The 16133-nt window shown below is 42.0% G+C and overlaps 3 protein-coding genes and 1 non-coding gene across 6 annotated transcripts; 3 read left to right on the forward strand and 1 right to left on the reverse strand.

Moving 5' to 3' along the window:
• The first annotated feature begins 546 nt into the window (after positions 1-546).
• On the forward strand, positions 547-5610 carry LOC112231794 (probable E3 ubiquitin-protein ligase HERC3). Of its 3 annotated transcripts, none has more exons than XM_042312102.1 (8): positions 547-815; positions 1785-1885; positions 2304-2529; positions 2854-2945; positions 3157-3287; positions 3430-3554; positions 4190-5219; positions 5334-5610. In XM_042312102.1, the coding sequence occupies exons 2-7, from the start codon at positions 1832-1834 to the stop codon at positions 4294-4296; spliced, it is 735 nt and encodes a 244-aa protein (XP_042168036.1). In that variant the 5' UTR covers positions 547-815; positions 1785-1831; the 3' UTR covers positions 4297-5219; positions 5334-5610. The 3 variants fall into 3 exon arrangements, with proteins under 3 accessions (XP_042168036.1, XP_042168035.1, XP_024254333.2); XM_042312101.1 differs by having other exon boundaries at positions 548-815; positions 1748-1885; XM_024398565.2 differs by having other exon boundaries at positions 549-815; positions 1760-1885.
• Positions 5611-5705: 95 nt separating this feature from the next.
• Positions 5706-13843, reverse strand: glb1 (galactosidase, beta 1). Its single transcript, XM_024398561.2, has 16 exons — positions 13674-13843; positions 12503-12672; positions 11801-11951; positions 11562-11622; positions 11373-11467; positions 11020-11200; positions 10520-10578; positions 9944-10065; positions 9718-9758; positions 9263-9375; positions 8995-9069; positions 8335-8424; positions 8101-8214; positions 7613-7744; positions 7086-7325; positions 5706-6717 (listed from the first exon to the last, which is right to left on the reverse strand). Exons 1-16 carry the CDS (start codon positions 13725-13727, stop codon positions 6463-6465), a joined length of 1953 nt encoding a protein of 650 aa, XP_024254329.2. The 5' UTR covers positions 13728-13843; the 3' UTR covers positions 5706-6462.
• On the forward strand, positions 8811-8884 carry trnat-agu. The gene has a single exon. It is a non-coding gene; the product is annotated as a tRNA-Thr (tRNA).
• Positions 13844-13870: 27 nt separating the features above from the next.
• ccdc86 (coiled-coil domain containing 86) lies at positions 13871-16111 on the forward strand. The gene is made up of 4 exons (XM_024398564.2): positions 13871-14567; positions 14711-14840; positions 15159-15233; positions 15514-16111. The coding sequence occupies exons 1-4, from the start codon at positions 14014-14016 to the stop codon at positions 15643-15645; spliced, it is 891 nt and encodes a 296-aa protein (XP_024254332.2). The 5' UTR covers positions 13871-14013; the 3' UTR covers positions 15646-16111.
• The last annotated feature ends 22 nt before the right edge of the window (positions 16112-16133 follow it).

Consider the following 16133-nt stretch of genomic DNA (forward strand, 5'->3'; position numbering starts at 1 on the left):
AATCCTAGAGGTAAACCCGGTTCCGTCTGCTTTCCACCAGACACTGGGAGATGAATTCACATTTCAGCAGAACAATAAGCTAAAACACAAGGCCTGGAGTTGCTTACCAAGAAGACAGTGAATATTCCTGAGTGGCTGAGTTACAGTTTTGACTTAAATCTACTTGAAAATGTAAGACAAGACCTTAAAATAGTTGTCTAGCAATGATCATCAATCAGTTTGACAGAGTTCGAAAATAATAATGGGCAAATGTTGCATAATCCAGGTGTGGAAAACCCTTAGAGACTTACCCAGAAAGACTCACAGGTGTAATCGCTGCCAGAGTTGATTCTATAAAGTGTAGATTCAGGGGTGTGAATATTTATGTAAAATAAAAATTTCTGTATTTAATTTTCTATACATTTGCAATAAAAATGTAAAAACATGTTTTCACTTTGTCATTATGGGGTATTGTGTGTAGATGGGTGAAATAAACAAATATTTAATACAATTTTTAGATTCAGGCAATAACACAACAAAATGTGGAATAAGTATGAATACTTTCTGAAGGCATTGAAGCCTAGCCTGAATCCGACTAGAAGTTCAATACATTCTCTCTCTAATCGGAACGCGGCTACGCAACGATCAGGACTGCGCGGAGTCGACGAGACATATGGCTCGGGAAACGTAGCTCAATCCAGTGATGGGATACTGCGGTGTACTCCTAATTATCCCAACGGACACATCTAGAATATTTAAATACTGCTAGTTTTTAATGACTAGTATTAGCATGTTACAGCTAATGCTATTGCAGCCCATTGGATTCTAGCGTTGGGGTGAGTAGCTACAGGAAGTGTTGTCGAATCCAATAGAATAGTTTACTCCAGTCAAGACAGGCACTGTTGTATGGGATGATAATAAATAACATTGTTGTTGCTGCAAGTTAGATATCTATGGGGGTGATAAGGGACATTTATACGTCTAGGTAACCGTACCACCTGACATGACATGATACCAGCACCCCCTACTAACATCTGTGTGACTCCTGCGTTACGAGTCTGACTTACTTGACATGATTACCAACGACTTACTAACGTCTGCGTGACGTCTGCATCACGTGTTATTGACAGTCATAATGTGCATAGTTTATATTTACATGAATTCAATCTCAACCATAAATGTTAGAAACGTACAATGTATCGACTGGGTGGTAATGTTTCAAGAATAGGCATGTGTGTCAAATTAGTCATTATATTGTAGGCTATTTCCTAGATAACTGGGCTGCTTTTGTCAGTAGATGTTTAATATTCGGCCTTGCGTCAACAAGTAGCCTAATCCAAACTGTAAATTATGTTTTTAGGCTGTTTTCTTTTATGCCCTCAATAAATACCTTTGCAGTTTATGTATTAGGCCTACAGGGCTACTTTATAAACATCCCTATGACGGCCTAGATATCTGTTTGTGAAATTAATTCAAGGTTCCTTTTCATTTCCTGATTTGTTGTTGATGATGATGATGATTAGTCTTTCTGTATGTCATATGGTTGGTTGCGGTCATATAAACCCTTCATTGAGTCGGAAACATCGGCAGGTGCCTCTCTTCAAGTGTTAGAATCTGTATGGACTAGTTTAAGAATAATACACAACAATGATTTCATGGGGAGAGGATAGTCATAATGGCTTTGGTTTAGTGAAGCCGAATGGTTTAGATACGACCAAAACGTATATTAGTTGCGTTAATTTGATACACCTTAAATCTAAAAATTCAGGGTCTGTCGCAGGTAACAGTGTGGTCACGTTTATCAGAAATAATGGGAGACTAATGTCTGTCGCACGGATTCAAGAGGACCTAGATGGGAGAAGATTCACAGGGAAACGTTCTGCTTGGACAAGGCCAATATTCTCAGGTGGGTTTTATTCCATAATGATACATTTATATGTAGCCTACCCTCAAAAATGGGAGCAATGCCTTATAGTAATTCAGTGTCAATGTTTTGATTGACGTTGTAGTCACCCTCACATTCAAATAGCGAAAGTATAAAAAAAAAAATTGTCATCTAATTCAAATGGGCCAACTCTAATCGTATTAATCTGTTCATTTTATATATATTTTTTCTATCAGACCATTGGCTAAGCTATGTAACCGACAGTTAACTCATGTTGCATGTGGAGACCAGCATTCAATTTCACTAACACAGAGTGAATGACCATTAACACACCTCTAATCGCTGTTTCACAACTTAACCAAAACAGTCTAACCTTTCAAAACTGTAATCCTGTACAATGTTCTCATTGTATGGTTGCTTACTTCTGATTTCTGTTCAGATGGTCAGGTTTTCACATGGGGTCAGAACACCAGCGGTAAGCTGGGTTTGGGGTGGGGCGAGCCACGCGACATTGTCCATGTCCCCCAAGCCCCTGAAGTCTCTATCAGGGATCCCCCTGGTTCAGATCACTGCAGGGGGAGACCACAGCTTCGCTCTGTCCCTTTCTGGAGCTGTGTTTGGCTGGGGCAAGAACACCGCCGGGCAACTGGGACTAGGGGACACAAGTACAGTATACATTATACAATAGCATATGTGTTGACTCTTGTTAAATATATTTAAATAATCAAGGTCCAGACCGAAGACCATGAACAGTACATTATTTGAAACAGGTGTGTTAGTGTTGGGTTTAAACAAAAGTCTTCCCACTCAGTAGTTCTCTCAGGCTGCAGCTGGAGACCCCTGATTTATCTATTATCAACCACATTTTTTGTAGTTGAAAAACTATTTTGACCAGGATGAGAGAACAAAATTGTGTCATGTGTGTGATATGAGGTATGTGTTGTTTTGTAAATAAAACATTATAATTAAATGAAACCAATTTTCTGTAGACAGACGTGCCCCAGCTCCTGTTGATTGCCTGAATCTGAAGAAGACTGTTTTGATTTCATGTGGAGGAGAACATACTGCCGTTCTGACAAAGGTTGTAAATCTCTCTGACATAATTACACTTTTCCCTATCATTTGAACTAAATGTTGTTTGGACCATACAATATGTCTTCCTTTTATGTGTATTTATTTAAATGGGTGTCTCAATGTTGTAGTTTTTAGTTCCCTGGAAATTCGTATTGAAACGTCCTAATTAACTAGAGGATAACACTGTATGATAACTGTCTGGGTTGATTTTGTTCTAGGGAGGTGTGGTGTTCACATTTGGCTCAGGCCACTATGGACAGCTTGGACACAACTCTCTCCGAGATGAACTACGACCTCGAGTGGTGGGGCAACTTTGTGGATTTAAGGTGACCCAGATAGCCTGTGGAAGGTAGGTTACACTTATTAGACATGATCTGGAATTGACAAAATCTTGTGTAGGACTGTTTTGGTTATTTTCATCTTAGCATAAGACCTTTTTAGAATTCATTGTTGATTTGAGAAATGTTTTCTATGTCCGTTTGCCACATTAGACACCATACATTAGCATTTGTGAGGCCTTCCAATAAGATCTACTCATTTGGGCGCGGAGAGCAAGGGCTGCTGGGAAATGGAGTAAAGATTGATCAGTCTGTGCCCCTTCCAGTACAACTGCCAGGTAAAACATTAATTTATTATGGTATAACATCAGCCAGAGTACACGCATTTTCAGAACAGATCGATCTTGAATAAACGTCAACTCAACAAAATGCTTATTTAAATTACTCAACTAAAATAACAGGAAGTAAAGCATGAAATAACCGTAACTTGATCATCAACTATTTTTGTCAACATTTTATACCAGAAAATTGAACACATTTTTGCTGGAGGAAACCATTCCTTTACATTGTGCACTCTTGGTCAGGTATGGACACCATTTGGGTTTGAAACATTTAGTTAGCAAAAGAGGACATAGTTTGTCCTTTGTACTTAACATTTCTGTGATACGTTGCATCACATTGTCATCTTCCCAGGAGTCTGAAGAAAGGTCAATCTCAGGTCAAGTGACACAACAAGCATTAGATTATGAAATCATTGACAAATGGATCTCAGAATGTGATTCAAAATCATGGAAAATACTAGGCAAAAGACTAGGCAAAACCAGTGATTATTTTTATTGAGTGTGGTATTCCTGGGCTAAAACTAAATGTGTACACTGTCGTGTTGCCCCTGGAATGATTGTGAAGTAGACCAAATTCTATACCCCCACAAAATAGTTTGAGAAAGTAATCTGTGTGTTACCATGTCCTGTAGGTGACTGCTGGTCCGCATTGAAGCCCTCTCTCATGACCAAGCACATTGGGGTGTGGAAGAAGGCCCTGTCTGTGATTTTGAGAAGGAAACATTCTACACACCTGTGACCCAAGGATCAAACACCACACAATTTCCCCCCCGATGTTCACAACATGGACAGCTATTTATTTATGATACACATTGAATTGCACATTTCCATTCAGTGTGCAATTAATGAAGTAGCTGTCTAACCCCGGGGTCTCAAGCGAAGCTGGGCGCCATTTCACAGGAACAACTGCCTTATAGTCGCACGCAGCTAGCTGTTAGGATGTTACTCCATTTCCTCTTTTCCGTGGATGGATTCCAATAGCTCCTAAGAGAGCTTTAGGCTCTGTGGCCACTCACAGCCTTGATCTCTCTGGCCTCCAGACCTGCCTCAGAGAGCTGCTGGATGTTAGTCGTCTTGATGCAGTGGTTGGTATACCTACGGGATGTGCCGGCCTCCTAGAGAGAGAGAGCGAGTAATTAATAATAGAAATATGACAATGATTCTATTAATGTTTATTCTATTCATATGACTGTATAGCAGCCTAGCTATTTGAACAAAATGTTATACCTTGCACAGACGGAGCAGCATTGATGAAAGGGTGTTGAGACCCATTGGCTCTGTGGTATACCACAACGTTGTCGTTGGATAGCTTTCGTCTGGTTAACAATAGGAATTCCAAACCACCCGCTTCATAAAACTATATATGGCAGAAATGTCACCTATCAGAGGGCAAGATGGAGCCGATTAGACAAGTGTCCTGGGGTTGATTTGGGATTCATGGTGAACATGTTCTGCAACCTAGCTAAAATGTTGTTTTGATACATTGATTTGACAAATGGTTTGAATGGTGTCAAGTGTCTATTGCTTCACCATATTAATTGAGGGCATTTCCCCCCTAGAACACTGTGTATGAAGGAGAGTACCATGCTGGGCATCCCAACATCATCACATTCTGGGAGGTGTTTGAGGAACTGACAGAGGATCAAAAGAAAGCGTTCCTGTGTAAGTATGGAACGTTTTCATTGTAACAGATGAACTAATAACGTAGGCTACTGAGAATCAAGTTCTATTCTGTCATTCACTGCCCTCTCCCTTTTACCACCTTTGCCCCTTCAGTGTTCCTGACTGGCTGTGATCATGTGCCCATCCTGGGTATGAACCAGATCAGGATGAGGGTCCAAACCCTTCTCAACTCCTCCCAACAGCATTTCCCAGAGGCGCTGACCTGTCACTCTCTGTTGCAGCTGCCCATCTACCCCTCCGAAGAGACACTACAGAGCAGGCTTATAGAAGCTGTTGGCCACAACAGAGGTTTCAAGAATGAATAATGGGTGTATAGTGTTGCTGATATTTACACACTCCTCTCCTGTGTTCATCGTTTCATTGTTCCATAGTTCCATAGTTGGGTTTAAGATTTGGATAGTTTTAATGTAGGGTTGTGTTTCAAATCCTAACTTGAGATCTGTGCGGTACTATGACATCATCATATTTCATTCACCAAATTTTATTAAAACATTTATAAATCAAAAAGTACAGCATGGTTTGTGCCTGCACATTAAATTGCTAAAAGAAGCAGATCAGGATTCCAGTTGAACACAATAACTGTTCATTTACAAGACCCACCAAATGGTTCATTACAGAAATCAATGAGAGCATAATATCCCTGCAGTTAGGTGGCACACAATAAGGAACAGATCATTTGACACATCCTTCTCAACCATGTTCCCCCAATTCACAATATAGGGCAGCATTGAACTCAAGACGCTCTATAGCGCAGCGCACTATAAGATACTTTTAAAGGTAATTTACACTTGAGCAGACATGCCAGTGTTTACCATGAACGTGATCTGTGAACGTCGGGAAAAGGCCTTTAAAAAGGGGCATTGTCAGCTGCATAGTGCCCTGACAAAGAAAACCTCCCGGCTCATGCTTTGAGCACCACTGACCTCAACTTCTATTTAGAGTACTACTCAAGTTTATAGCACATCTAAATGACTCATTTTCCTTAGTGAACTTCATTCAATTTCCCTAAATATATACATACTGTTCAAATAACCCATACTTAATTCCCCTTGAATACAGATCCTTGTGTAAACAAAATCATGTAGGCTTAAGACACTGAGGTCAAATAGAGGTAAAGCCACCCGTGATTAAATTACAAACATTACTCTTCGATTTTATAAAGATCAGTGCAAATAGATCACTTTCAGATAAATACAGTAAGTGCATTTTTAATCCGTGCTCATCATAAGAGATCCTCTTTATGGAACAGCGCCCTCTGGTGTTTGTGGTCAGACGTAACCGTGGCATTCAGGACCGGGGTGTTGGTGAATTCCACGGTACAGGGCCCGGGGGTGCATGGATCCCCCTCCAGCTCCAGGACGGTCACGTTGTTGGGCACGGCCGTGCTCAGGATGCTAGCAGGCACGTACAAGGTGATTTGTGGGCCGCGAGCGGGCCAGTAGCGGCCCAGGTTGAAACCGTTGATCCACACCTGGCCCTAGTGATAAAAACAAAACAAAGGGGAAAAAAATATTATATATATATATATATGTTAAGTCTAGAAATAACGTACGAGTTCAGGATTCAGCAGTTTCAGGGACAAGTATGTTGCACCAGGGTATATGAAACTAACGTGGTTCAGTAAACAGTGCTTATGTGATGAGTGACCTTGCCTGAGATCTGAAGAGGTGTGTTTAAGGTTAATGCCTAGGCTTTAGCTCAGAGGGCTAACACACCAGTCTCGTCATCACACAGAAGACGCAGATCAGTTACATATAGTTGGGGTGCCTGCTCAGGAACAACGTACAGTACAGTTCAACAAACAATTACAATCTCCTAAAAAAAAAAAAAAAGGTAAAACCTCACCTTTCTCCAGTCAGGGAACTGGATGTAGGTGTCCTGGGGCAGGTCTGGGATGCCGTCCGGGATGACAAAGGTGCCCCCATAGAAGGAGGGGACGGAGAGGGGAGAAGGTGGTGGGGTGCCAGCTACCCTGGAGCCCATCTCCCAGAGAAGACCCTGGCTAACAGCCTGGTCGATGCTGAGGCTGTAGACTTCCCAGCCGGTGAGAATGTCGGCCCCCAATGTCAGGTTAGACACCAGGCCCTGTGTAGAGACAGAGTGGGAGAGTGGAGGGAGTCAAAACATCATAGTAGTGTATGTGTACATAGGACACTCAGGGTTGGTTTCCCAGACTCAAATTAATACTAATGGTGGACTAAAAAGCAGGTTCAATTAAAATTCTACAAAATGCTTAGTCTAGAACTTTACTTAGTCTATTTCCAGGAAACCAGCCCATAATGTTCAGTGGGACCGAATAATGTTATGTAGAATTAAGTAGCTAATGGAAGTGAAATGTTTACTCCGGGAGCCAGCTTTAAATAACCTCTTGCCTTAAAGTCATTGATGTCCTTCCCATAGTTGACTCTGCCCATATTCTCCACCAGTATGTCCACCTGACTCCCAGCCTTCCCAGTCACGTTGATGGTCAGGGCCTTGTCCCTCTCTAGGATCCCAGCAGCAACCTAATGACAGACCGTATTGAATTGCAACAGACATTTTCCTTTTTTGGAAGAACCTGAAGACTTTTCTCTCTTCCTCTTTTGAGATAATAATCTAATCCAGTCTGACTTTGTATGAATGACAGTGATCACCAACCCTGGTTCTGGAAAACTACATGGTGTGCAGATCACGGTTCCAGTCCACCACTACAACACAGATTTCACTAAATAAGGTCTAAATTGGGTGTTTTAGTGCAGATGGGACAAGAACCTGTCCTCCTTGGACAAGGATTTGTGACCTGCGACCAATGTTGAGCACCAACATGTTAACTTGCAGCAAACCAAATTAATTGCCGGGGAAGTTTCAGTGACTAACTCACCCCATCGACTGATACATATGCCCGGTCGTGGACTCCATTCAGTGGTGAGGACAGAGGGGTGGGCTTACTGCAGTCCACAGGCAGCTTGGTCTGATAGAGGACGAACCCAAACGGCTTTTGGAGAGAAATCAAATAAAAGGAGTAAAGCCTCTCAGCCATTTTGGATCATAACAACCATAGCTGCTTATACTTAGTGTAGAAAAGGACAGACGGACATTGAGCTTGTGGACGTACTTGGTTCATCTCAATGAAGGTCAACGGGTAGATGCTTTTGACAGGACCGGAGAAGGATAGTATATCTAGAGCATCGACTACTGTGTGGAGCTGAAGAGGCAGAAAGATGGATTCAATTCTTCACTGTGTACACTCCGGTGTTCAATCAACACAAGAGAAAATATCCATTTGCTTTTAGTGCATTATGACATGCCTATGATACAATGTAATATATATATAAAAAAACAACACTTAACCAGCACTTGCACTTGACCCCCCCACCCTCCACTCCACAAGCTTTGACTCTGTACTTTCTATGCCTGTTATATGTGGTTGTCCCACCTAGCTATCTTAAGACGAATGCACTAACTGTAAGTCTCTCTGGATAAGATCATCTGCTTAATGACTCAAATGTTAAAATGTAAATATTGCAACACTTCTCCGCACTGTGTGCCATGTGTCAACAAGGTCAGGTAAAGGTACAGTCATTTCTACCTGGTGCTGTGGCTTAGTTGGTTAAAGCGCCTGTCTAGTAAACAGGAGATCCTGAGTTCGAATCTCAGCAGTGCCTTTTTTAGCATTTCATTGTACTGTGTACACTTCTCTTTAATCCGTGCATATGACAAATAAACGTTGATAAAAGTGCTAACTCAAATGTTTAAATGTCTGAAGATGATCGACCTTCTTCATTGGCACAGCTCCGTAGGCATATTTAGGTGTTGATGGAAGCACGGGTCCCTCTGGTATCTTCCGATACTGTTGGGGGAAAATACAGGTGGATATGACATCATTAGGTGATAAAACTGACCGATTTACCTTTAATTACAAACTTATAAGAAGTCAGGGTACTAAAATGCTGACCGTATAAACCTTTGCTATAAAAGTCACAAGGAAGCATAATCAAACATGTTGCATGTACGACATGTTGTGTGATATCTCTGTTACCAACCAGTTTGATGACATCCTGGATGGCAAAATATTTGTCAGTGAGGTCTCCTGCCTCAGTGAGCGGGGCATCATAGTCATAACTAGTAGGCTGGGGGGCATAGGGGGTATTGGCACCTGAGAATATTAAGAGAAAAACATTTGATTTTCTACAACGAGTGGGTCTAATCCTGAATGCTGATTGGTTAAAACCGCATTCCAGCCGGTGTCTATTCGACAAGTTTACCACCGGCTAAATCTATGATGTTAAAATGCCTATTGACTCTGTTCCATCTGACTTGACTTCGTCTCTGGCCTAATGACACCCATGCCAATACATCCTCCAAACACTGGCTTCTCGGGCATTATCACTTAAATAAACTAATCTTCACATCATGGCTAAACCCAAATAAAGTGAACTAGATTGGGTTCTGCAATAGAGCAATAGAGAATATGGGATCATTGAACAATTTTACTCACCATTCCAGTATCCAAAATTGGTTCCTCCAATAAACATGTATCTGCACAGAGAGGTTCATAACTTGTCACTAGTTGAAAAATCCTCTGTGCCTTTTTGATGTTAAATGTTTCATGTGTGATGTCAACATATTCCTATTAATCATTGTTGATTGGTGATAGAATTCTGACTATTATCCAATCAATTCATCTCTCAGTCTATATCCAATATCCATCCACCACAACTCACAGATTAACGCTGGCGCCGATGGCGAGGATCTCGTTGAGGGACTTGGCCACGATGGCGGTGGACACTGTAGAGTGATGCTCTCCCCAGTGGTCCAGCCAGCCAGTGTAGAACTCAGAGTTCACCTGCAACATAGGATACAGTCAGCACTATCTGGCCATGCTAGAGAGGACAGAAGTGTGTTGGACTTTTACCACTAACATCTAATGACATGTAGTTATGGTTTGTGTGCATCTGTAAGTTGTTGTTTGTATGTATCAGTTTGTATCTGGAGAGGAGAAATAAAAATTATATATATATATATATTAATATATAATAATATATATATATTAATATATATATATATTAATATATATATGAATATATATATATATATTAATATATATATATATATTATTATATATATATATATATATATATATATATATATATATAATATTAATATATAATAATATATATATATATAAATATATAATATATATATATATATATATATATATATAAATATATATATATATATATATATATATATATATATAATAATATATATATATATATAAAAATGACAAACATGCTTACCAAGGGTCCATGGGGCTCTGCCTGTCTCTGTGCATCAAATGCAGCAGACACATTCCCACCTTTTAAACAAATACAAACGCACAGGCAGACACACGCAAAGACAGACACAGTTGTTGAACAATGCTGCATACGATGGTATAACACTTCCGTCATAGATTTCTAAGGCGCAATGAGTCAACATGTCTGTTTTGGCAAACAAAAGGAAATTGGCCAGGTTAGACGTCACATGAATCAACAACTACCCAGATCTAAGACAGATAGATACCATACCAACTGAACACTTCTATTCTTCTTCAAAATATACCCGTTCCATTTCGTAAGTAACTATCCCAGGCATTTCACAGAAAATGTATCACCGTTGACCTTTGTTGTGTATATTTTGACCTGCATCAGTTCCCTCTTGACACTGATCTAATGTCAGTTTTGCCATTTCCCTATTATCAGTATGGTAGTGATTTTGGGAATATAATTTTATTCTAGATCTGTGCCCAGAAGACTACCTGGGCCAAAGTCCACAGTGGCGTAGACGCCCTGCAGAGTTCCACACTTGAGGTACCCAGCCCCGGCCCCGTCTGTGGTGAACAGCACCACGTCGTTCCCCAGGTGGGAGCGGAACAGACTGGTCAGGTGACGCAGGTAGTTGTAGTCACAGGCAAAGTAGCTGCCGTACTCATTCTCCACCTAAGAGAGAGAAGGGGAGGAGAGGGAGATGGGCTCTTGTTGAGGATATGAGGAAATGTTTGACAAACCGTCTTCTAGTGAATTGTAGCGTTTTAAGGCACAATATGAAGTTATCCAAACTTTGATTCCCCAATAAATGTTTTATTAATCATTGAATATCAACATGGCTCACCTGAACAGTGATGATTGGGCCGCCGTTCTGATAAAGGAACGGCTTCAACATCGGCAGTAGCGTGCCCATCCACTTGTCAACAGCCGCAATGTAATCTGAAACAAACGGATTTGGGTGTCATAAAAACACAATTCTTTATTGTAATACTAATAGAATCCATTGCAGTCTCATTTGACGGTCAATACACACCTGGGTCTGAGGTACGCAGGACAATGTCTTTCTTGTGGAGCAGCCAGGCAGGCAAACCCCCCTAAAGACCAGGTCATGAAATGGGCAAATTATCACACAGTCCGTCAAGAACTACCACTGCGGATGTCAAAGTGCCTTTACTACATTGTGATTGATCGTCTTCCGAAAACAACATTATTACACATCATATCATCAACAGGTATATTTATCATAAAACAATTGTTTAGTCATTTTCTCACCATATCCCACTCTCCACAGATGTAGGGCCCAGGCCTCAGTACAACCAGCAGACCAATGTCTTGGGCCAACTGCAGGAAGTGTTCTAGATCCCTGTCCCCACTGAAGTTGTACCGATCCGGGGAGGGCTCGTGGAAATTCCAGGGGACGTACCTGGAATGTCAAATGGACAATGATGTACTATTTAAGTCCATACCACCGAATGGTAAATCATAGCTCTTTCTGAGGTTTAAGGCCCAACGAAGGAATTCTGTCATGTTATCAACATTTGGAGGTTATGTGATTAAATGGCTCTTTGAATTACTTTGAGCAGCGTCAATCCTATGTACCAACGGGCCACTGAATGACTACCTGAATGACTACCTGAAAACTAGAAGGAACATTGAAGACACTCAACTAACTGGTTGGCATTCAGTTTATTTATGACATAGTGGCCAGTCTACATTTGCCTGGATACCCAGACTAAACGCTACGCCAAGCCTATGGACGTAAGTTTCTTCTCCACAACGAGTCTGGATCTGAGCATCCCTCCCGAACCAGATTGGTTCAGAAACCAATGGGTTGGGCCAGAGCACACATGGGTAAAGAGGCGGTTTGCAAGATCGTCATTGGCTTTGATACTCTGATTGGCATCAGCGATTGGATCGTCTCTAACCTTTGTTTGTTTGTTTTTTACAACAAGTCGTCAGGCTAAGTCTACATACGTCTGAATGGCATTCAGTCCGGCCATATACATCTTGAGTAGCCTGTCTTTCCAGTAGGCCCTGGGGATCCTGTTGTAGTGGATGCTACCGGAGATGTAGCGGAACTCTTCCCCATCCTTGCGGAAGCAGTCGTTCTTGTAGTCCACACTGAAGGTCTGCGGCACACCAAGCTGAAAGAGATTTCAACAGAGTAAGAGTCACATACGGTCATTTAAAATCTTGCGGAGCCATGCGGTCAGTGCGCTGTTTTTTTTATGGCTACGGCAAACTGACTTTAGAGAGATAGTTGTCTGAGTGGCTGCATCTTGAGAGCAACTGATAGAATTTAATTGCAGTCATGCAACTGTTCTATTACAGGTTCAGCTTTTTATGGTGAAGGGATGATTTATCAGGTGACGGCACAAGGTTGGCAACAACAACGTGACTGCCAATCGTTGCCCCCTAGTTAAGTGCTGTTGCTGGATGTATAAAATGAAAAGGCCTACATCTCGATGAAAATGAATACAGAGAGCAAAAGAGGCCATTGTAATGCACATTTACGTTATTAATGTATATGGCTTGCAGTAGATCAACCACAGACAGAAGGGTTAACCCAGACACCTCACTGGGGCTATAAAGCTGAAGCATCCGTTTAGAACGTTCTCACCACCAAATATATGGTACTGAGAGGAAGTCCAGGGGGGGGGGCCGATATTCTGCTTTCTTTTCCTGTTTCCAAAACTACAATCTGTTACGGTGTTTTATAGACTTGACGCTTTTCCAAAGTTGAAAAGCCCTACTTCTCGATTAAAATGAATACAGAGGACAAAAGAGTTCATTCTAATATTCATTTAAATTATTAATTTCTATGGTTTGCAGTAGATCAACTGTGATAGATCATGTCAATTAAGCAGAGTTTGAAATGTTGCTAGCTAGCTACTTCGAAAGCAATCAACAAAGATACGATAAATCAATACACTAGCGGGTAAATGGTTCAAGGAACCTGCGATTAGTTCCAAGTTATAGGCTAATCTAAACATCATTCAACCTTTAAGTGCATGCCAAAAGGAGGCTTGGATTCTGACTAGTTAGCTTGCTATCTGTGAGCTGTATGAAACAATATCACGTGTGTTCTCTTTTCCAAACAATTCAGCCTAAGCTACTACGAAATGAACCATGTAAGAGTACTTACTGTACTGGCAAAGAGGGAACACAGTAGCACAACTCCAAACCTTGAGCAAGCCATGTCTCAATGTCGTGATGCACTGACTGATTGACTGAACTTCAACAGATGAGATGCGGAAGTCGGAAATTGTCATGTGACGATGGCTGTTATGACAGTACTAACGCCTTACCGGTAGGCGGCAGTCTCATAGAATGCTCAAGGCACAAACTAAACTGTGTGCTCGTACTTCCTGAAATCGCTTACACACGTGGGCTTCCGAACTCTGCTCACGTTGTCGCTTCTTACGGTCTGTAAATAACATATGTATTGATTATTTGTGGTCACATCGTCATATAATTTTGACAACATGTCGACAAGTGAGAAAATAACACCAAACGAAGGACTGAGCGCCGAAGAGGACGAGTTGCCTCCTCCCGTTGTGACTCGGACTCGTAGCGGGCGCAGAGTACGGACCCCAGCTGTGTATCTCGACTCCGAAGTACCGAAGACTCCAACACGCCGAACAAGGAAATCTGTCATTCAAGAGTTACCGAATGAGAACCAGACGGAACCCGAACCAGAGGTTGTAGTCGTGGAACCAGTTGCCGACGAGACTCGTGCGAAAAAACTTCCAAGCAGTGAGTCCAAATCAAATGCATTGGCAACAGCTGAGGCATGTCCAAAACTGGTCAAGTCAGACACACCTGAAGGGAAATCATTAGGTGCCGTTATTCCAGCTGTGTCACATCATTGCAACGAGAAGGAAAACAAGGTTGGTCCCGTACCAATGGAGACTGTTCCGCACCGCCCAAATAAAACAGCCAAAAAGAGGACTCATTCAGAGTCAAATGAGAAACGTGACGTGATACCTTTGGGTAAACCGAAATCTGGACGGGTATGGAAAGACCGCAACAAGCAAAGGTCAGTAGTTGCAATAGCCTACAATCCATTAACTAAGTGCATGCATACGCAAACTATTACTAGTCAGCCCAGCCCATGCAAACACTGCCTAGAAATTGTTTATGAAAATGTACCTTTTTATTGAACTCCTTTTTGTTTTTCAGGTTCTCGGCTCTTGTAAGAGATAAGCCACTGTGCACCTCCTGGGAGAAGAAGATGGTGGCCAAGCGAGAGAAGGAGCTGGTGAAGAAATATTCCCTGCAACTGAAGGAGGACAAGGCCAGGGAGAAAGAGGTCTGTGTCGTCACCTGTTCATATTACAGAGTGCACTAACATCTTAAAAAGTAGTGCATAAACTGCGTTCAAGACAACTGGGAAACGAGCTCCGACTGGGGGAAATCGTTTTTAACTTGGGCCTCTGTCTAGAGCTCCGACTTTCCAACCGGATGCTCACTGGCGTCGGGATTTGACCTCGTATTTTTCAGAGGTCGCAGATGTCTTGGAACACACCATTAGTATATGGACCACACATAAGAGGTTGGCAGGACAACTGTGATTGTTTAGGTGTCCCCCCTCATGTCATTGTTTGGGGCTATCTTTTGTCCCTTACAGGAAAAGAGGAAGAGGCATGAGGAGAATTTGAAAAGGCGAGCTGAGAACGAGAGGAAGGGGGAGGTTGTGCAAGTGGTAAGTAAACATGCACAAATCCCCACGTGATCTCAAGTGAGATGGGGTCTTTTCCTCACTGTAACCTACGTGAGCCAGGCAGATCTCTATTGCTGACTTCAGAGGCCGTATGTATCAATTGTCTCGGAGTAGAAGTGCTGTTCTATGATCAGGTTCTCCCATGTTATCTTGTTCATTTGTGATCTAAAAGGCAATACTGATCCTAAATCAGCCCTTACTGACACTTGATACATATGGCCCCAGGCTAAGCGCTACATCCCCCCTGATATGTCCATCCCAGATCCGGAACACAACAAAGATCAAGAGGATGAAGAAGAAACAGCTGAGGAAGATTGAGAAGAGGGACACACTTGCCATGCTGCAGAAATCACAGCCCAGGAACCCAAAAGCTGCACGGAAAGGGGACAAGTAGAGGGAGTGCACTTGGTTGACTGATGGGATGTTCAGATCTACAGCTCTGTTGAGAACCACCCCCTAGGCACTTCATGTAGATATGAGAGAACCAGTCAGAAAAGGGGCTTGCTCCGTCTGCTCCACGCATCGACCCGGTATTGCAGTTCCTCCAGGATGAAGGCATTTGATCTTTCCCTCAATAGGCTAGGTGGAATTTACCATATTGCTTAATTTATCCAATCCTTTTCAGATCTACACAGTGCCTAGGGGGTAGGGCCAACGCTGTGTGTGAGGCTGCTAGAACTGGAGAGCATGAGCAGCAAACCCTTTCAAAACAAGTAACCGTCTGGAGCATTGCAGATGCAAAAAGTGCCTCCTACCTCTATTTTGTGGAAATCCAAACATGGGCTGGAAGAATTCTTTACTTGACCGCTTATGTTTACTGTCGTAATGCAATGTTCCATTAAACAAAGCAAATTGTTATACCGGTGGGTCTCCAAACCTTTT

This window comes from Oncorhynchus tshawytscha, linkage group LG34 (assembly GCF_018296145.1).
Source record: "Oncorhynchus tshawytscha isolate Ot180627B linkage group LG34, Otsh_v2.0, whole genome shotgun sequence".
Taxonomy (NCBI): Eukaryota; Metazoa; Chordata; class Actinopteri; order Salmoniformes; family Salmonidae; genus Oncorhynchus; species Oncorhynchus tshawytscha.